Here is a 22,279-nt window from a genome sequence, read left to right on the forward strand (position 1 = left end):
AAATCTCAGTTTTTGGTGATAGGAAACGCCGTTTACGTGTGGACGAAACAGCTGCGTTTTCAAAAATATCCATGTTGGTGTGGAAGTAGCCTAAAAGAGTTAGTAGTTTATTTTATTACTACCTGTCATTTGTTGCAGATTACTTGTATTTGTTGAATTGTTTACTAAATGTTTGAGGTGTGAAAGAAACCGCAATGGAGCAAAATATGGGTGTGTGTGTGGTTGGAGGATGTGTTTGTGCATGTGTGCATGTACGTGCAACAAGGGGGGGGGGGGGGTCGCGAACATTATTCTTGTAAAACAACCCCCTTTGTTTTACAGGAAAAATGTTCGCAAACTTTTTTTGCTAGGCCCCCCTGCCTAGCAAAAAAAAGTTTGGGAACCACTGGTCTAATTACTGGATTTAGTACAGTAATGTGCTCCATCATTGCCTTACCGAAATGCTGCTCCAGCTAATTTTTCCTGCTTAGTAAATCCTGCCAAGAGTCTTGTCATTAGCTGCATCACAATAAATAAATAATAAATCAGCAGAAAAAATCTACTCACTGGCCACCAAAGAGCTGCATACCCAGCAGAGCAAAGACCACGATGAAGAGGAAGAGCAGAAACAGCAGGCTAATAATGGACTTCATGGAGTTGAGTAGGGATACCACAAGGTTCCTTAATGAGTTCCAGTACCTACACAAAGACACACCAGTATGAATCCATTGTGTAATCCAGTTTTACAGAACACAGACAAACATTTCCATTTACTCACTTGGTGACTTTGAAGATCCGGAGCAGCCTCAGTGCTCGCAGGACACTGATTCCAAATGAAGCCCCAGGCTTCATGGCTGCCCAGACCACCTCAAAAATACTGCCAATGATCACCTGTGAACACAGTTTGATAAATCAAAACCGTCTGAATTTCTTTCTTCAATAATTTGCTACATTTCTTTTCTATAGAACTAGTTCTGAATCATGCTAGTTTCCCTATAAATGTTCTCAAAATGCACAACAAATTGACGAAACAGTCAACTGAAGTGGGCAACTCACCCCGAAGTCAAAACAGTTGAAAGAGGAGTGAAAGTAGTTCTGGGGTCCAAGACCATACATTTTCATGGACATCTCCACCAGGAACAGGCCCAAAAATACAAACTCCGCAAGGTCTGTCCAGAAGAAATAGATATAGCTGATTCTATAGCAGCTATGCCAACAGTGAATAAGACACAGAAAGAGACTATTTGTGTATTACAAAACGCTGTTTGAGTCATGTGTGTTTACACGTGTTGCTGCAGCACAGAACTACAGGAATTAGAGTACTAGTAAAAAAAAAAAAAAAAAAAGCAGATACAGGCAACGGCAATTTTGTATGCAAGAAAGATGATCTCACCAGGATCATAATAAAGCTGGTACTATAATTCTAATGGAATGCTTCAAGTGAATGGAAGGATGATGAGCAACATGATCTTTAAAGCCTCAAACCTCCACCAGCATCCAAATATGGCACCAACAATCTTAGTTGCAGCTATTTTTGGACATTAACATTATAAGTCAACTACACAAATGTAAGAAAAAAGTCAAAATATAGTTGTACATTTGAAAATTTAATAAATATTTCTTCATTTTTTTATGCACTTCATTTGGAGTGCTTAATGTTAGGGTGAATTAAATTATTTTCATCCCTTTTCCTTTTACATAAAACAAGATGACATAGCCTAAAACATAATGTAACAGAATGGCACATTTTGAGAAGAAACAGCAGAGTGACCTAGTGTTGTTAGTTATGCAGCAATCTTGAAATTTGCTCATGCTTTTTGCCCTCTATACAGGGAGTGCAGAATTATTAGGCAAGTTGTATTTTTGAGGAATAATTTTATTATTGAACAACAACCATGTTCTCAATGAACCCAAAAAACTCATTAATATCAAAGCTGAATGTTTTTGGAAGTAGTTTTTAGTTTGTTTTTAGTTTTAGCTATTTTAGGGGGATATCAGTGTGTGCAGGTGACTATTACTGTGCATAATTATTAGGCAACTTAACAAAAAACAAATATATACCCATTTCAATTATTTATTTTTACCAGTGAAACCAATATAACATCTCCACATTCACAAATATACATTTCTGACATTCAAAAACAAAACAAAAACAAATCAGCGACCAATATAGCCACCTTTCTTTGCAAGGACACTCAAAAGCCTGCCATCCATGGATTCTGTCAGTGTTTTGATCTGTTCACCATCAACATTGCGTGCAGCAGCAACCACAGCCTCCCAGACACTGTTCAGAGAGGTGTACTGTTTTCCCTCCTTGTAAATCTCACATTTGATGATGGACCACAGGTTCTCAATGGGGTCCAGATCAGGTGAACAAGGTGGCCATGTCATTAGTTTTTCTTCTTTTATACCCTTTCTTGCCAGCCACGCTGTGGAGTACTTGGACGCGTGTGATGGAGCATTGTCCTGCATGAAAATCATGTTTTTCTTGAAGGATGCAGACTTCTTCCTGTACCACTGCTTGAAGAAGGTGTCTTCCAGAAACTGGCAGTAGAACTGGGAGTTGAGCTTGACTCCATCCTCAAGCCGAAAAGGCCCCACAAGCTCATCTTTGATGATACCAGCCCAAACCAGTACTCCACCTCCACCTTGCTGGCGTCTGAGTCGGACTGGAGCTCTCTGCCCTTTACCAATCCAGCCACGGGCCCATCCATCTGGCCCATCAAGACTCACTCTCATTTCATCAGTCCATAAAACCTTAGAAAAATCAGTCTTGAGATATTTCTTGGCCCAGTCTTGACGTTTCAGCTTGTGTGTCTTGTTCAGTGGTGGTCGTCTTTCAGCCTTTCTTACCTTGGCCATGTCTCTGAGTATTGCACACCTTGTGCTTTTGGGCACTCCAGTGATGTTGCAGCTCTGAAATATGGCCAAACTGGTGGCAAGTGGCATCTTGGCAGCTGCACGCTTGACTTTTCTCAGTTCATGGGCAGTTATTTTGCGCCTTGGTTTTTCCACACGCTTCTTGCGACCCTGTTGACTATTTTGAATGAAATGCTTGATTGTTCGATGATCATGCTTCAGAAGCTTTGCAATTTTGAGACTGCTGTATCCCTCTGCAAGATATCTCACTATTTTTGACTTTTCTGAGCCTGTCAAGTCCTTCTTTTGACCCATTTTGCCAAAGGAAAGGACGTTGCCTAATAATTATGCACACCTGATATAGGGTGTTGATGTCATTAGACCGTACCCCTTCTCATTGCAGAGATGCACATCACCTAATATGCTTAATTGGTAGTAGGCTTTCGAGCCTATACACCTCGGAGTAAGACAACATGCATGAAGAGGATGATGTGGACAAAATACTAATTTGCCTAATAATTCTGCACTCCCTGTACACTTTAATACTCTGATTCCACAGAACAGGGGCCTGAAAACTGAAGACTCTGCCTCTACTTCTCCCTTTAAATATCCTAGGAACTACAAGTAAGCCCGCACACTGAGAGCAAAGTGCTCAGTTGAGGTGATACTGTACTATAAGGTCTTTAAGACCTGCTGGCGCCTGATTATACAGTACCTTCTATGTGAGGAGAAGAATTTTAAATTGTATTCTGGATTTAACAGAGAACCAATGAAGAGAAGCCAATAGAGGAGAAATATGCTCTCTCTTTCTAGTCCCTGTCAGCACTCTTGTTACTGAAGGCTTTCGCAGGGAGTTTTTAGGACATCCTGGTAGTAACAAATCACAGTAGTCCGCTCTAGAAGTAAGAAATTCATGAACTGGGTTTTCAGCATCACTCTGAGACAGGATGTTTCTAATTTTAGAAATATTGAAGAAGAAAGCAGTCCTACATAATTGTTTATTACAGTATGTACATTGAAGGACATATCTTGGTCAAAAAACTACTCCAGGATTCTAGAGGCCAAGGCAAAGCCACCCAGAGTAGGGAATCTGGTTAGATACCATATTTCTTCACTTAATTCCCTGGACTCCCATTATTCTTACTAAATGTCCAATTAGTGCAAAATCAAGTTAAAACAAATCCTTTTTATGCTATCAAAGACATACTGGTTCTTGTCAATCATGATCATTAATGGCAATTTAATAGATGTTTACTGTGTCAAGTTAAAAGACATTGTTCAACCTTTAGCACCACTTATTACAGACTTGTGAGTGTGTGCACATATTGAGCCTATATGTATATGTTTCATATTCTGTGGATTTAAAAAAAAATTAAACCAAATTCCAGCTTGTGCACCCAATTCTTGCTTTTTAAAGTCATTAAATGTGTATGTTGTACAACAATTCCATCCAGGCGAAAGAACTAAGAGTTAAAAGAAATCACCGAAGGCTCAAAATTACCATGACATTCATTCCCATAACGAATGAATGTAAACATCTGACCACAACTGTAATATTGATTTGTTATAACATTACTGGTAACACGGAACCAACAGGTGTAAGCTATCTACTTTAGGTGGTAAAGAGTGGCATGAGTATTTATGTTTTCATTTTGAATGGCACACTTGCAGTTACTTTCATGTAAATACTGCTTCAACTGTTGATAATGGTCCTCTTCGTGGTTTAACTGGCTAAAAAGCGCTCCATCTCAACAATGAGTAGAGAATCACTTGAAATCCATTTTGACAACTATCATGTTTCAAGCTGTATCATGGCCAAAATAAAATAATAAAGCCATCCATGCACTGATATGAGAATTTTTTATATCAAGTAATGGCTAAAATACATTTAATATTAAGCAACTAGTAACTATAGTTAAAATTGATTTTGAAAACGTACAGGTCCATGAAAACATACAGGATTACAAGAAAATTATTTAAAATGTATAGAACTGTTGAATACTTACATAGTGCATAGGTAAGCCACTCAGGCTGGTCATAGTGTACTATAGCTACACACAGTGTATTTAGGCCAACCAGACATAACACTGTCCAGTAGAAGCTCTGGGATTTAACCAGACGCCGGATGGTGAAGCGAATCCTCTTCTCTTTCCTCCTGAAGTAAGATGAACTCTCATTCTTGCTCTTCACACTTGCCCGAGCATATGGCGACCCTGGGGGGGCAGTTGGAGCAAAAGATACAAAATTGCAATAAAGTTACCAAGTCTAAAAATGAGGTGCTCCTTCCAAATCAAGATATGTTTGATTATAATCAGCTAGAGCCATGGATCTTAAAGTAGATTAAGACTGATCATTCTTACTGACAGATTACAGAATTGGCTTAGTATTCCTGGCACTTCTCATTATATTTATCCTCATCTTTACTTTATTTGGCCCAGACAGCTAAGGAGGTCTGCTTTTACACTTAGCCCAAGGTTAACAACATCAAATCAGCTGTTAGGAAGCATTGTATTATTTTTGACCAGTGTTTGTTTTGAATAGCACCTCTCAAAGATCATCCAGTCTTATTTCTTTAATTTAAGAAACATCCCAAAAATCAAACTGAAACCCAATAATATGTAACTTTTAGTACGCACTAGTGGTGGGTTTAAAAAATCGATTTCCCAATTCAAATTGATTTTAGTTTGAGCAATGTGATATCGATTGATTAAATCCTAAATTGATTTTTTAAACACAAATGTATTTTGGCAGAAACACCAGAATCTCAGGTTAAAGCTTACAAAACTAATTCTAGTTTTTACCCTCAAACAACTAAAACAGCAAATGAGAGCAGGTAAACGGATTCTACAAAAAGACGCAAACACAAAGAGCATATCCCAGTTTACCGGGCATGCCGTCAAGTGCTGAACGCCATCTCACAGTACATCTCACAGATTTTGGAGTGGAGCTGCAGGTTTTGGTTTTGGTTTTTGGTTTTTAGTTTTCTCCAACCAAATTTAACTGAACAAGTAGCAAAAGAAGATCAAAACTACGCTTTACATTTGATAAACATTGTCATGAATTCCCTCTTACTTTTGCTTTTACATCCCCCACCGCTCTCACTCTCAGTGTACTCAGAGGCCAATTTACCATCAAAAAATTGTATTTTCTGCATTATTCACTTACTTATTGTGCTTCCAGGCTTATTACACACCAATTTACTGTTGTGCACAGTGCTTGTTTGTTCAAAAATGACCTCCAACGAGAAAGCATGATTCATGCTGTTCAATACCAAAGAAATTTAAATTTTTACAAATTATGCCAAATTGCAAAGCGCTTAGCTTTGTCTCTAATAAAACCTCTGTAACTTTCAGCAGCATCAGGTAATGTTCATATATTGATTCATGGTTTTCTTCTGTTTTTTTTTTTTTTTAATTCTTTCTTGTTCCTATTTAGCCTCTACTATATTAAACTTTCAGTAACTTAAATTAAGCCCAAATGTCAAGTGGGACTGGACAAAAAAGGAAAGGAGAAAAATGGTTCCATTAGAATTTCATTACTGGCACAGGAAGACTAGTGGGATAATCATTTCCTGTTCTATTTTAAACCCGACCTGTCATGATCCTGGGCCATGTTGGCCCAGCATTCTTAGTTTTCATGTATTTTTGTATTTTGTTCTTTATTTAGGCCATGGCTCCTGTGTTGCTCTGTTAAGTTGTTCCTTATTTGATTTCCCCTTGTGACTTTTATGTGCATGTCTCCCTCAGTTCAGTGTCGCGACTGTCTCCTCCCCGAACATGTGTGCCTTTTTGTGTTCCCTCGGTCCTCAGTTAGCATTCCCAGTTTAGTTCTGTTTCTTTGTGAAGCCTGCAATAAAGCAGTGATTTTGAGTTCAGCTTTTTGTCTCCGTGAGTTTTGCGTTTAGGTCCTCATCTGCCTCCACACAGCCAGTTTATGACAGTACGACGCGACCAGTCATGGACCCAGCAAACTCCTTATGGAATCGGCAGCGTGCAGACTCCGCCTTTCCTAACGAGAGGAGAAGGCAGGAGGCTCGGCACGCCCGCGAGCGCGAGTCTGCCTTTTATGCAGGGCTCTAGAGTGCGACCAATTTGGTCGCAAATGCGACCAAATTTTTCAGTGGTGCGACTAAAAAAAAATATTTGGTTGCACCTGTGCGACCAACTGTTCGGGTAGCAAAAAAAAAAAAAAATCTGCAAACTTCCCTGTGGTCAACAACAGACACACATTATGCCCCTATCGTGGACTAAACCAATCAGAGATAGTAAGGGGTGGGACCTCTCTGATTGGCCGTGGTCCAGTTGAAAGTGCAGGTGGAAGTGAGAGGTGATTCCTTTGGAAAAATAAACCCCCACGTATAAGCTTAAAAACACTACAAAAGACCAAGGATAAAGGAGGACTAGAACTGCCTAACTTTCAGCACTACTTCTTAGCCAACAGGCTTCAGTTTATCTCAGGATGGCTAAAACATACCCTCTTAGATGAACCTTGGCTAGATGTAGAACAAGCACTTTGCAATAATCTAGAGATCTCAGATCTACCATTTATCAGCTCAAACATCCAACGACATGAATGCTTTAAAAGCATCAACATCAGCTCTTCTCTGACAGCATGGTGGGAGTTTCTAATATTGACGGCGTCTTCATTAATCCCATGCAAACGTACACCTATCTGGAACAACCCTGACATATTACAAAACAATAATATGATAAACTTTTCAGATTGGAGTGGTAAAGGAATCAAATATTTAGAACACATACTAGAAAGAACAGAATTTATTTCATTTGACGGACTAGTTACACAATATGGGATCAACAAGAAAAGATTTTTAGAATATCAACAAATTAAATCCATAGTAAAAAAGAAATTTAAACCGGGTCAAGTTGAACTACAAACACCACCAAGTGTGGTTCAATTTCTTACTCTTAAAACCCCCAAATTACTATCCAAAATATACAGAATGCTTTCTAAAACAGATGAATCAATATCACTTCCTATTGCACAATGGGAAGCGGATTTATTAGTTAACTTTGACCTAAACTTCTGGTCTCAGATTTGCTTAAAAACCTTTCATCTAATTAGAAATCCCAGTCTTCAATTAATTCAATACAAAATATTACATAGAGTGCACTATACAGGTCATCGGATGTTCAAGATGGGCTTTACGTCTACCAACAACTGCTCACACTGCCAAACCAATTCACCGGACAATTATATCCACGCTCTTTGGTTCTGTCCACCAGTTCAGAAGTTTAGCGCGAGATATGTGAAGACTTATCGAAGTGTCTGAAATGTAACATTCCAACTTCCCCCTTAGTGTGTTTGTTGGGTAGCTTAGATAATGTCACTTCAGAAAAGAATATCGCCCATATGCATAGCCAAGAAAACAGTCCTCATGAACTGGAAAAATAAAAATAATCTTAATTCTAACCAATATAGAAATTATCTATTAGATTACATTAGTCTTGATACAGCCTCTGCCATCACATCAGATCAATTGCTCTGGGCTCCTTTGATCAGCTCCATCACCTAGTGGGGGTGGGGGGTCATAGTTTGGTCCCGCCTTTACTGTTGTGATTGGTGTGGGGGTAGGGACAGGCTTAGGGCGTCGGGGGGTTCCCCGGAGGCATCTTCCTTGGGGGGCTCAACCCGGGGTAGCGGTCATGTCCGGTTAGGGGCTCTGTTGGCTCTCAGGTGACTGTTTCCTCGCGGCTGCGTGCAGCGGGGTTAGGGGAGGGTCTGTGCTGACGGACGTGGGTTACTGGCTGCCCCTGGGTGGGTCTGGGATGGGCGTGAGGTTCTGGGGTCGCTCCGTCTCTGGGCTGGGGCCCGGGCCGGGCCTCGGGGGCTTGGGTCCTGGTTGGTGTGTTGCCGGGGTTGTGGGCGGGTGGGTGCATGGGGGCCCAGCCCTGGAGCAGGGTGCCGCCGGTGCATCGAGCCACCTGGGGGGCTCTTCAACTGGTGGGGGAGATTGTCACATCTTGCAGGAGCTTTCCTCTCTTCAGGAGCTCTCTCTGCAGGAGGGGGAGATACAGGAGAGGTGGAGGAAGATCTCAGCCTGGGTGTTTATTGTCTTATGTAGTCTGGAAGATGAGTGGATGGTGGGGTGGGTGCAGTTTTCTCTGTGGTGGGGTTGGGTGGACTGTCCCGGGTTCTGTGGGGCCGGGAGGCGCTGCTGCACTGTTCCCTCTTCCCGCTCCACCACAACCACCCACACATGCAGGACCTTGGAGTAGAGGTATGTCACCAGGGTGCAGAGGAGGCTACCCCCCCACCCCCCCTCTGTCCCCTTCTGGCTGCCTCTGCCTCAATTTTATCCCACAACTTAGACATTCACATTACTCACACTCTCATTAGACATACATATAGGATCTTGTGGGTGGGCACGATACACGGAATCCAAAGTACCATCAGGGTGTAATAATAATAATAATAATGGATTGGATTTATATAGCGCTTTTCAAGGCACCCAAAGCGCTTTACAATGCCACTATTCATTCACTCTCATACACTGGGGGAGGCAAGCTACGGTTGTAGCCACAGCTGCCCTGGGGCAGACTGACAGAAGTGAGGCTGCCATATCGCGCCATCGGCCCCTCTGGCCAACACCAGTAGGCAAGTAGGGTAAAGTGTCTTGCCCAAGGACACAACGACCAGGACAGAGAAGCCAGGGATCGAACCGGCAACCTTCCGGTTACAGATGCAATTCCCAACCCCCTGAGCCACGGTCGCCCACGGAATCCAAAGTACCATCAGGGTGTACACCTCACCCCTGGCGTCGTTGCCCACCTCTCAATTTTAAATACACGTAGACATTGAGGGCTAGCAGGAGGGACCATGCGCTTACCTGCTGCTCTCTGGCAGGTAGCTCCATGCCCTCCTGGGTTTTAAATGCACCTTAGAACACACATGCATCAACACTACAATGAGTGGGTGGAGGGAGGTTTGGAGTCTTCTCTCACCCCCATTCTCTGCGGCCTGCTGGAGCGGGGGGCTAGGAGGAGGAGTTGGCCATCCGACTGCGGTCTGGAGTGTGGGGCCTCCCTGCTGCTGCGGAGTCGGGGCGGTCTGCCTCCCCCCACCGCAGGGAAAAGGGTAACACCACCTGGGTCTGGGTGCAGTTCCCCCCTCCAGGGGCAAGGGTACCTAGACCCGGGTTTGTAGAGTAAGCTTGGGGGGTGTGATCGTGTGTACAGCGTCTCTTTATGTCTGTCTCCACGTTGGTTGAGTGTGGAGTAAGTGCATATGAGAGCATGAGGGTGGGAATGGATGTTTGTATATGTGTGTGCCTGTATGTCTGTGTCTATATGTCAGGTTGGGTGTCAGGCGCCACCTCTCTGGGGACATCTCAGGCCCTCCAAGGTTTGGAGGCCTATCTCCCCCTACCACCACTTCCCCTGCCAGTGGCGGACTGCTGGAGCCTGGGGCTCGCTCGGGCCACTTCGGAGGTGGGGTTCCCCCGGCCTCTCGGCCTGGGGCTCGGTCACTCAGGCACGGCTGGCTGCCGGCGGAGCTCACGTGCGCGTCACTGCAACTCCCCCTGGCTTCTGCTCCGCGGCTGCCAAGTGAGCCCTCATCTGGGACTCTCCTCAGCTCTTTCTGGGACAGTGGCGCGGCTGCCCCTCTGTTGGTCTTCCTTGGTCTCTTGTGTTCTGGGGGCCTCTGGATGTCTGGAGTCTTGATCTCCTCCATACCTGCTTCATGCCCTGGAGGACGGGGCTGTGGCCCCCCCACACCCTCTAGCAGATCATTACATGAAGGAACCTTTTAAAAAAACAAGCGCGTCCATGCTCATAGGTGTACACACGGGTGATCACACCCACAAACTACACCCTTTTTGGCTCCTACCTCAAAGCACACTGTGTTCTGTTGATCTTATGTGCTGCACAATAATGTTTAATATTTAGTATTTACTGTCATATTCCCATATATCATTGTGATGTTGTTTATTCTATTACTCTTGTTCTCTTCTGCTTGTTTTCTTTTTTCTTTCTCAGCAGGTGATCCAGGTGATCGATATATGCATTTTTTTTCTTTCTTTTTTTTTCTGCCCGTTCTGTTGGTTTTTGTCTTTTGCCCTTCTCCCCCGTCCCTCTTCTCAGCTGTTTCTCTTTCCCTCTTTCTTTCCCCCAGTCAAGTCTGTCCCGTATTCAGTAAGTGAAAATAAAATTTAAAAAAAAAAAAAAAAAAAAAAAAAAAAAAAAGGAGGTGAGTAGCTTAAATAAAGTGATATCAATTTATTAAATCCTGAATCGACTTTTAAATATAACTGTGTTTTGCCAGAAACGCCAGATTCTCAGATTAAAGTTCACAAAACCATTTCAACATCAACCAAACAGCAAATGAGAGCAGGTACACGGATTCCACACAAAGACGTAACACAGAACGGACCGACGCATCAGAATCAACTTTGTCTTTCTCGGCTTTCTCACCCGACGGCCCGTAGATGGACACGCTGTCGGAGCTTAGCGATTCTGATGCGTGCGGTCCGCGCTGTGTTTACGTCTTTTTGCGCTGATTCTGAGCTGCAGGTTTTGTCTCTCTCCAACCAAAATTCACCGAGTCAGCAGCAAAAGAAGCAGCAATGTCGTCATGAATTTTGCTGTTTTGCTTCCACAACAATTAAAATCACACTTCATGCACAGCTAGCTCTCTCTCTATCTCTCTCTGTACTTCAAGAACAGTTTCCCGTCTCCAATCTCTGTTTTCTGTATTATTCATTCGCTTACTACCCACCAGTCTACCGTTGTTTACAGCACTGTAGGCTGCTGTCTTTTTCTTTTCTTTTTTTCACTTAAATGACCTCGGACAAGAAAGCCTATTTTTCTGTTGTTCAATACTGAAGAAATTTAAACTTTATATGCAGAACATTGTAGAATATTTTTAAGGTTATCTGCTATAAAAAGCCAGACCAGACTCCTTCATGTTTTTCTGTGTTTTATTCTCAGTTACTTTCACACAAAGGCATCTGCTGTGATGTTCACAATTCTGAAGAAGTCAGTACTGATAAATGATCAGAATTATAATATTTCTGACTGTCTGAGGCTAAGTTGAATCGAATCGGGACTTTGAAAACTGGAATCGAATGGATTATAGAAATCAGTGATGATATCCAGCCCTAGTGAGCAGCCTAGCACGACAGACGTGGATGTAGCTGTAATAGGAAAAGAACTATTGCTAACTTTTCTGTTAAGTTAAGGCCTGATCCTTCTGAAATTCATAGCCAGTGCTCGGACACGGTGTCATCAATCTTTGAATGCTGAAAAAGCACAGTGTATCCAGAAAAACACATTATATAATATAAATTATTCTAAAATTTGTGTGCGCAAGCCTGTGTGCCTTTCTGTGTTCCCTCGGTCCTCAGTTAGCATTCCCAGTTTAGTTCTGTTTCTTTGTGAAGCCTGCAATAAAGCAGTGATTTTGAGTTCAGCTTTTTGTCTCCGTGAGTTTTGCGTTTGGGTGCTCATCTGCCTCCACACAGCCAGTTTATGACACGACCTCTGACTCATACTGTATCACCTAAGTGACTACATTATCCAGTTTTATGTTTGTCTCTACTTAGCTGTTATTGACACTGTATACTGTACAACAAGCCTTATCAAATTTATTTTAAAACTTTGCAATATTTCTTTTAAATTTAAGCCAAACTCAAGATGGAACTATAACTCAAAAGTTAAAATCTGTGTTTTTCAAGAAAATATGTTGACCTCAAATCAAAATGAAGAATAAGGTAAAGTTAAAGTATTTTGTGGCGATTATGCATTTAGTCATTTAAAAATGTTGTTGCTAAAACCACCAGTATTCTTCATTATTCTAAAGCCATTTTTCATTAACATGCTACTTTTATGAAAAGCCCAATAGCCTGCCAGGCCTAAATTGACTCCTATTTGGTCTGATTTAGGAGTTTTTGATATAAATTATTGTCAATTAATTAAAAAAATTAAGGGTAATGTTTCAAATCATGTATATATCAGGATAGAGTTTGGTGCTCTCCTACTTTAGTGTATAGTCTTCTGAATTTGACTGTCATGGGCCTGTCTGGGGGCCCATGTGTTTTAGGTTTACCCTGGGCTGGCGATCCTTGCGGGTCACCCTGCCCAATGGTCTAGTTAAGCATATTCTGTTGTCGTGTGTAGTATTTTGTTGTTCTATCTCCTTTTTTCCATCTCCCTGTAATGTGCATAAAAGTTGATGCTCACGCCCCCGGAAATATTGGGCGCCGGGTGATCCTTTGACCCAGAAGTGTTCTCGTGCTGGAGGCAGCCACACCTGCTGCTCGTCAGCCGCCGCCAGCTGCTGCTGATTACCGGCATCAGGAGCGTCTTATTTAACAGTGTGGCTGAGGTCCAGTTGACACTCGATCCTTCAGTTTACCTCGTCAGTACAGCCATGGACTTGCTTTTGAAAAACCTTGCTTTGAAGACGGATTGCCTAGCTGACTTATTGTGTTTATCTTTACTAGGAAACAGGAGCAGAGTCACAGATTGGATATGAGTTTGGATATATGCCATTCCAATGTTCACGGACGCGAGCACTGTGTGGGGATTTTGAAGATCACCACCTTGGGGTGTATATACAAGTCCAGTTCCAGGACTTGTATATGTTTTCCCTATTGTTTTTCACTGTAGATACAGTAAATTCACTGTTTTCTCTCTGAAGAGACCTGTGTTTGGGTCCGCTTCTTAACACCTTTATGTATGTTTTCCGCCCCGGACCAAACACAGTCTTTAAGCAGTCAAAGTGCATAATCTACATGTGCAAATTAAGCTAAAACAGCAGCACCAGATACTGCAGTGACTTGAGTTAAAGCATTTAAGACCTGTAATAGATTTAAGACCCGATTTAAGACCCGGGCAGCACGGTTAGCCCTGTTGCCTCACAGCAAGAAGGTCCTGAGTTCAATTCCACCATCAGGCCATGGTCTTTCTGTGTGGAGTTTGCATGTTCTCCCCATGTTTGCGTTATCCCCGGGTACTCCGGCTTCCTCCCACAGTCCAAAGACATGCACTTTGTGGGAATAGGTTAATTGAAAAATCTAAATTGCCCATAGGTGCGAATGGTTGTCTGTCCCTGTGTATCCCTGTGACTGGCGACCTGTCCAGGGTGTACCCCACCTCTCGCCCTATGACAGCTGGGATAGACTCCAGACCCTGCAACCCTAAAAACGGATAAGCGGAAGTGAATGGATGGATGGATGGATGGAGATTTAAGAGCCTTTAAAGACACAGAAAGCCCTGATAAACAGTATAATCTTTTTCATCCTCTACTTATGATTTTCTTATTTCACTTTCTGTTTTTCTGCAATCAGCTTAACAGAATTAAAATAACACCATCTACCGAATGATGTTTGTCAATAGCAAATCTTAACTCCTTTTCAAGTATCCATTACATAGTATTGATTTAAGACAGTATAAGCAAGCTTGACTGATGCTTGATTTTGCAGGTCTTGACAATGATTTTCAGTACTGATTGGGTTTATAGATAAAACTATCAGCAACAATATTAAAATTAATTTTGGGTTGATACCCTTTTTATTACCAAAGCATCTCTGACTTATTAAGGAAAGGGTCTATTGTTATCTCCTTTAGTGTCTGATATATTAATCTTGTGGGTTCAGTGGGTCTCGAAATTAGGCTTGTTGTGGTGCATCCCTGAGATCATCTGGGAAGTGTGGAGGCCAACTAAGTAAGGCACTGACTCTTTTTTGTTCCCTCAGAACATTCCTATGCAGTTTGTGCTGTGTGATGGGGAGTATTGTCCTGCTGCTGGAAGGCACTGCTGCCTACAGCAAAAGGGTTTCCTGAACATGACAGCAAAACTGTCTGAAACGATTACAGACTGTTCAGTTCAATTCGATTCTATTTTATTCACAAAGCTGTAGTGTCATTTCAAAACAACAGCTGTGTGAATTAACTTTATATTGAAAGATAAAGAGATAAATATGAAGGTATCATATTTGTAAACTTAAATTGATTTTTGCTATTCTTTGATTTGGCTTTTGATAGTATAAGAAAAGTATCAGTCTCTATGGGAATGAGATATTGGAGGAGTGGGGAGGAGCAAAACTTCAGAGATGCATGTAAAATGTAAACTCAAACTTTGGACAGTCACATTTTGGGGTGTTTGATAAATTCATCTAGAATTCTAGAAGTGAGAGCTGCTCCATGTAAAGTGTGATGGACACAATTTCTCCCAAAAAAGTCCAGTGTTTCCAAGGATATTTCCCAATTATCTATGAAGCCCACTTCATTTTTGGACACCAGCCAGAGAGCAAGCAGTTTAAGGACACCATGTGGCTAAACATGTCCCTGCTGGTACAATTATGGAGGGGACCAAGTCCTACAAAGTCCAACATTTCAAAGCAACAGCCATATAAAGACCCAAGGTCTTCCAGCACGATATTGCAGTTTAACAAATAATCCAAATTAATCACATAACCTGTCAGTGGTTTTAATGTTACAATTAACAGATGTAAATGTTTGCAGTGGGGACAATTGATATGCTGTGTGTTTAACATACAGAACCATCACAAATCTAAGGCACTGTCCTCACCAACAGATGAGATGTCAGTAAAGTGGTCCTCCCCTTCCTCTGCATTGATGAGATCATTCTTACTCTTCCTGGTCCGTTTTAGCACTGCAAATACATCAAGGAAACACAAAAATAAAAAAGGAATATGAACTAAGTCAGAAAGCAGCTCATATACTTTAATATTATATTATTAATAATATATTAATAGTCTTCTGGTTTTGTTTTGTTTTGGGGGGTTTCCTCACTCTGCCACATGCCACGCAATATTCAGTTTTTCAGCTATTGTGCCTTGACAGAACTCAATAATCCAAAGGAGGAAATCAAAGTTGATTCTGTGTCAGGGTTCCTGGGTCGTTGACCCAGTGATTTCAGTTTGTTCATGTTCAGTTTGGTTCGCCACATTAATGTTCTCACTTCCTGTCTTTTCCCGTGTCAGCTTGTCTCCCGTGTCATTAGTCAGATTATGTTCAGCCCTGTACTCACCTGTTTCCAATCATTGTCATCATCCACCTGTGTATTTAAGTTCCTCGGTTTCACCAGTTCTCTGTCGTGTCATTGATGTTAATGATGTATGTCCGATGTCGTCTGTATGTCCAGTCAGTCAGTCAGTCCTTAGTTCATTCATTCAGTCAGCCAGCCATTGCCTCCCTCTGTACTGTTTGCTCACTCCTTCGGCAATAAACATCCACCTTCACCTACCTGCCTGTGAGTCCAGCGTTTGGGTCCTCCTCCTCTCGTCCACGACACTACCCTTGACAGAATGACACGACCACGCGTTGTGGACCCAGCGGACCCTGAACTTTTCGAGCGGCAGGAGGCAGCGCTCCTTCGCTGGACGGAGGGGCTTCGGGGAAAACAGCGGCTCTTCGCGGAGAGAGAGCGCGTCTTCGAGGGGACTCGCCTGGCTCTGGGCGGGCCTCGGAGACGCCACGTTCCCCCACCTGCTGCCTCAGCTGCACCGGAGCATTCGCCGTGGAGAGTGGGCGTCACAGCCCAAGCTTCGGCCGCTCGCTCTCCCGCCGCTTCGCTCCTCGCTCGCCCGCCAGCCTTTTCACTCTCCAGCCTTTCCGCCTCGCCACGGCACAGCGGCTACACCTCCCATCTCGGCTCAGCGGAGGCTACCGCGCCAGAGGCTCAGCCGTTTACCCGGCCCGCTTCCTCTTCCCGGGGAAAGCGGCGCACGCGCCGCCATAAAGCGGACTCTGTTCAGCAACTCCCGGTGGTGAGTTCCAGTGACTGTTTTTCACACCTCTCATCTGATTATCCACTTAAAACACACAACAGACTCTCTTCTGATTCATGGGGAGTTTCCCTCCTTGAGGATGATGTGGACTGGGAAGGTTTTTTCTGCTCTGGCTCCCCAAAGCCTGTTCAGTCAAAAACTGTAAATAGTGGTGGCAGAAAGACCAGAATACAACCCGATAGACCTGTCAGTGTCACTCACCCAGTCGTTATTTCCACTCCTATCAGTCAGCCTACACCCACTCCAGTGCCAGCTCCCAGGAGGAGGGCAGCTGCGACCCAGTCTACCTCCACACCCGCTCCTGTTTCTCAGGTGGGGGTGACTGGTGTCCAGCCACCTTCTGTGTCTGTCCCAGCGCCCAGGCTGAGGGCAGCCAGAACCCAGCCTGACCTCCCTGGAGGCTTGGAAGAGCTAACCGGTCCACCTCCTACTTCACCCTTTCATCCACCTCCTGATCCAGCTTTTCACGCCCTCGCAGTATCACTGGTTAGACTAGCTGAACTGTCCCCTGCTCAGGCCCCAGCTTTATTAGCCCAGGCTACACTGTTGTCCCCTTCACTAGCTCACTCTTTAGCTCAGCCATTAGCCTCACCGGCCTCTGTTTATCCATCAGTCTCCTTAGTCCAATCAGTTCCCTCACCTGCTGTTCAGCTTTCACTCCAGTCGGTTCACTCACCTGCTGTCCAGTCTCCTGCTGCCCTCCAGTCAGTTCGGCCACCTGTAGCTCAGTCTCCACCTGTCCTCCAGTCACCGGTAGCTCAGTCTCCACCTGTCCTCCAGTCACCGGTAGTCCAGTCTCCACCTGTCCTCCACTCTTCTGTAGTCCAGTCTGCCGCCCAGTGCTCTGTAGTCCAGTCGCCTCCTGTTTCCCAGTCACCTGTCCACCATCCCGTCCAGTTCCCGGACCTGCAGCCACAGCACCCAGAGCCAGCTGTGAGCCTTCCTGCTTCTCAGCCAGGGGTTTCCGCACCCGCTGGCCCGGCCGCTCCTCAGCCAGGGGTTTCCGTACCCGCTGGCCCGGCCGCTCCTCAGCCAGGGGTTTCCGTACCCGCTGGCCCGGCCGCTCCTCAGCCAGGGGTTTCCGTACCCGCTGGCCCGGCCGCTCCTCAGCCAGGGGCCTCCGGGCCTACTGGCCCTGCCTGTCTCCGGCCAGAGGCCTCCGCGCCTGCATCGCCTGGTCAGGCCTCTGCCTCAGCTGCACCCACGCCCGGCCCGGCCTCTGCCTCAGCTGCACCCACGCCCGGCCCGGCCTCTGCCTCCGCTGCACCCCGGCCCGGCCTCTGCCTCAGCTGCACCCCCGCCCGGCCCGGCCTCTGCCTCAGCTGCACCCCCGCCCGGCCCGGCCTCTGCCTCAGCTGCACCCCCGCCCGGCCCGGCCTCTGCCTCAGCTGCACCCCCGCCCGGCCCGGCCTCTGCCTCAGCTGCACCCCCGCCCGGCCCGGCCTCTGCCTCAGCTGCACCCCCGCCCGGCCCGGCCTCTGCCTCAGCTGCACCCCCGCCCGGCCCGGCCTCTGCCTCAGCTGCACCCCCGCCCGGCCCGGCCTCTGCCTCAGCTGCACCCACGCCCGGCCCGGCCTCTGCCTCAGCAGCCTCCACGCCCGGCCCGGCCTCTGCCTCAGCAGCCTCCACGCCCGGCCCGGCCTCTGCCTCAGCAGCCTCCGGGCCTTCGTCTGCTGCAGCCTCCGGGCCTTCGTCTGCTGCAGCCTCCGGGCCTTCGTCTGCTGCAGCCTCCGGGCCTTCGTCTGCTGCAGCCTCCGGGCCTTCGTCTGCTGCAGCCTCAGGGCCTTCGTCTGCTGCAGCCTCAGGGCCTTCGTCTGCTGCAGCCTCAGGGCCTTCGTCTGCTGCAGCCTCAGGGCCTTCGTCTGCTGCAGCCTCAGGGCCTTCGTCTGCTGCAGCCTCAGGGCCTTCGTCTGCTGCAGCCTCAGGGCCTTCGTCTGCTGCAGCCTCAGGGCCTTCGTCTGCTGCAGCCTCAGGGCCTTCGTCTGCTGCAGCCTCAGGGCCTTCGTCTGCTGCAGCCTCAGGGCCTGTGCTTCGCCTGGTCCCGCCTCGACTGGTCCTGTGCCCACCGGGCCTCGGCCAGTGCACCTGACACTGGGGAGCCGCCGCCGCTGCCTTCCGCGCGGCCGGCCCCCTGAACTGCACCGCCATCGCCTGAGTGGCCGCCGCTGCCTTCCGCACGGCCGGCCCCCGGACCGCCATCGCCTGAGTGGCCGCCGCTGCCTTCCGCACGGCCGGCCCCCGGACCCTCTTCGCCTGAGTGGCCGCCGTCGCCGCCGTTGCCGTCCGCACGGTCGGCCCCCTGAACTGTGTCCTCGTCGCCGCCGTTGCCGTCCGCGCGGTCGGCCCCCTGAACTGTGTCCACGTCGCCGCCGTTGCCGTCCGCACGGTCGGCCCCCTGAACTGTCTTGGTGTGGACTCCGTCCCTCCGTCCTGGGCCCCCTCCGCCCGCCCTGTTCTGGGTTTTTTTTTTCTTTCTCTTTTTGCCGTCGGGTGCCGGCCTTTGGAGGGGGGGGTACTGTCAGGGTTCCTGGGTCGTTGACCCAGTGATTTCAGTTTGTTCATGTTCAGTTTGGTTCGCCACATTAATGTTCTCACTTCCTGTCTTTTCCCGTGTCAGCTTGTCTCCCGTGTCATTAGTCAGATTATGTTCAGCCCTGTACTCACCTGTTTCCAATCATTGTCATCATCCACCTGTGTATTTAAGTTCCTCGGTTTCACCAGTTCTCTGTCGTGTCATTGATGTTAATGATGTATGTCCGATGTCGTCTGTATGTCCAGTCAGTCAGTCAGTCCTTAGTTCATTCATTCAGTCAGCCAGCCATTGCCTCCCTCTGTACTGTTTGCTCACTCCTTCGGCAATAAACATCCACCTTCACCTACCTGCCTGTGAGTCCAGCGTTTGGGTCCTCCTCCTCTCGTCCACGACACTACCCTTGACATTCTGTTTGTCTGGAGACGGCATTTTCAATGGGAAAAATGTTTCATCCAGCACAAGCCATAATAATATTAAATGCAAAAGGGTTTGCACAAAAAATAATTTCTATATAGTCCTTATATATAGTCCTGTAATGGGCCTACTTCCTCCCTATCCAGTATATTGCACTGATCACTAAACAAATGGCAACTTGCCTGTAGGTGTAAATAGGCACCATAAGTGTTGCTCTTCTGTGCTGTGCCATCTGCTTAGCCAATTTTTTTTTTTTTTTTGTTTCTCCATGGTATAATTCACACCAATTCTCTTGGCAGTTGTGTATACCAGTGGAGCTAATCCTTGGGGTGGACCAATTTTGGCATAGAGGGTTGAAAGCCCAAAGAATACTCTATTTTGAAAAAAATGTGTCTGACCTGCTCCAATACTCCTCACAAATAAAAACTTACCAATAGTGTTTACTTTAGGAGCAATGGTCCTTCTGTCCTAGATTGCCTGGATCATTCTTTATGCATGTTCCCGACTTTGACAAATGCCCAGCTGGGATAACCACATTTAGTTATGAATGATGTTTATCAATAGCAAATCTTAACTCTTTTTCTGATGCTTGACTTTTCAGGCATTGACAATGATTTTCAGTACTGATTGGATTTATATATAAAACTATCAGCAACAATATTAAAATTTACAATTTTTGAAAGTCTGAAAAAGATTAGGTTCAAGGACTGGACTGAGTGAAAGAAGCCAATGTCCAAAGAAAAAAAGTATAAAGGAGCTTTAGCAAGGAGAACTATTCCTCTAGACCACAAGAGCGTCTTTTGAAGCAGTATATAAAGAACTGAGGTGTGGCTCAAGACTTTTTCACAGTACTATAACTGAACTAATGAATATGGAGAAAATAGAGAACTACAGAGCCATTAGTTCATTTACAGTACTTTTACTGTTAAGTTAGCCAGGTGAAATTGGGAAGCTGATGGTGGATCCATGTTTCTCTCTGTCTGTCCCTTGCATGTGAAATAAAACTTAGTTCCAAGAGCAGACATATTTGGTTGGTGTTGAGGGTGTTCCTGTTGTGAAGCGCACCCTTCACAATCCTGTAATGTCTTAGAGACTATGTGCACTGCATCAGCAACTGGAAGGCAAAGTGAAAAGAGACATAACATCCTAAGAGGCAATTGTTTCATATGCCTCCATAATGGTGTCTCCCACATTCTCCATTCCTGTGTTCAGGAATGTGGTGTTTTGGAGCCCTCTGGGTTGAGGACCAAATCCAGAACCTTGGAGAATTTTGGGGTGACAGAACTGACAGTATACCTTTAACAGTTCTTAAACAGTTATGCCTTTTTAAGTATCTTAGGAAAACCATACAGACTAGGTGTAGTTTCCCCTGTGTTATAGGGTCTGGTGAATAGCATTGTCTTTTTCTGCTTCAGACTGTCTATATGACAATAAACATTATCTAGATCTTAGGAGAACAAAACAACCTCTGGGTAAGTGGATGGCTTAACACAGAAGATGTACGTCACCAGACCAGGAATCTACCATGTATCTGCACCTTCAGGCAGGCTGCCATATTTCCAATTGCAAGGGTGTCCATACCCAGGACAGAGAGGAACACTGGTTTGACCATGAGTGATTTACCGTATTATTCGGACCATAAGGCACACCAGATTATAAGGCACGGGTCTGTTTTCATACATAAAGTGCAATGGATTATAAGGCGCATTAAGCGAAACAAAACAGTCAGATAGGTCAAACTTTACTGAACTCATTCTTCTTTCTTCCTCCTCTTCCGTACCATTGATTCATTAATATTGACTTCTCTGGCAGCTGCTCCATTCCCGTGTTGTTGCAGTATATTAATGACTAACCACGTATTGTGGATGGATTACCTCAGTTGTTCTCCTGATTCCTGACTGAAGTTTGGGCCGTTTATAGCATCCTGCCATGCCATTGCATTTGTTCCTAACCATCGGGAACCCTCAACTTTTATTGAGTGGAAAAAAGTTTGAATTCCTCCAGCTTCACTGTGTTTATATTATACTAACATAAACACAGTGAATGCTAAGCTGTGTTGTCTGTGAAGGTTCTCAGTCATCCAGGTCATTGTAGTCTAAGGAGCTTAGAAAGAAAAGTGTCTGGACTTCTTTAAGTTGCTTGAAGATGTTTCACCTCTCATCCGAGAAGAACTGAAGAAGCCTCTCGGATGAGAGGTGAAATGTCTTCATTGAGAAAATTAAAGGATTTTAAGTGTGCCTTATAGTGTGGAAGATATGGTAAGTGAAAAGGAAAACAACCATAACTAAACCAAGGAGGCAGCCTTACCATACATATAAAACTTAAGAGGAAAAAAAACAGAGGCCTCCAGTTTGGTTTATGCAATATTTATCATAAAAGACATAAGAATTTAGGTTGTACAAATATTTTCCATTCTGCTGACATAACACCCAAATTTGCTCTACTGCTGTTGGCGTTCTGTAAAATAACACAGTTCAAGTTTGCTATTGAGAATTTCTTAAAAAGGAAGAGTAAAAAACAGGACGGTATTCAAATGACAGAAAAGTGAGTCACAGCTGCATGAAGGGCACTCATATTACAATGCTAACTTCAGTGAGCCTCCTTCTCTCTCCTGCATTTTGATCTCATTGGCCTTCCACCTTTATAACCATAATAAAGGTTAATTGTAATCCTGGGTGAGTTGCAGATGAGAGCTAGTCTGGTCTATGAGCACACATGTA

At 45.2% G+C, this 22,279-nt stretch overlaps 1 protein-coding gene across 1 annotated transcript in view; it reads right to left on the reverse strand.

Annotated features, from left to right (window-relative positions):
* LOC146696591 (voltage-dependent N-type calcium channel subunit alpha-1B-like) overlaps positions 1 to 22,279 on the reverse strand; it is a 222,287-nt gene that overhangs the window by 83,457 nt on the left and 116,551 nt on the right. Inside the window, exons 11-15 of the mRNA XM_085474072.1 lie at positions 15,391 to 15,474; positions 4,845 to 5,051; positions 1,036 to 1,148; positions 758 to 870; positions 547 to 678 (exon numbers count right to left, since the gene is read on the reverse strand). Of these exons, the coding sequence (XP_085330198.1) occupies positions 547 to 678; positions 758 to 870; positions 1,036 to 1,148; positions 4,845 to 5,051; positions 15,391 to 15,474 (649 nt within the window). The remainder of the gene's footprint in view (positions 1 to 546; positions 679 to 757; positions 871 to 1,035; positions 1,149 to 4,844; positions 5,052 to 15,390; positions 15,475 to 22,279) is intronic.

This window comes from Copadichromis virginalis, linkage group LG12 (genome assembly GCF_057382275.1).
Source record: "Copadichromis virginalis isolate Kocher_CV1m ecotype Utaka linkage group LG12, C_Virginalis_male_GT1.1, whole genome shotgun sequence".
NCBI classification, from domain to species: Eukaryota; Metazoa; Chordata; class Actinopteri; order Cichliformes; family Cichlidae; genus Copadichromis; species Copadichromis virginalis.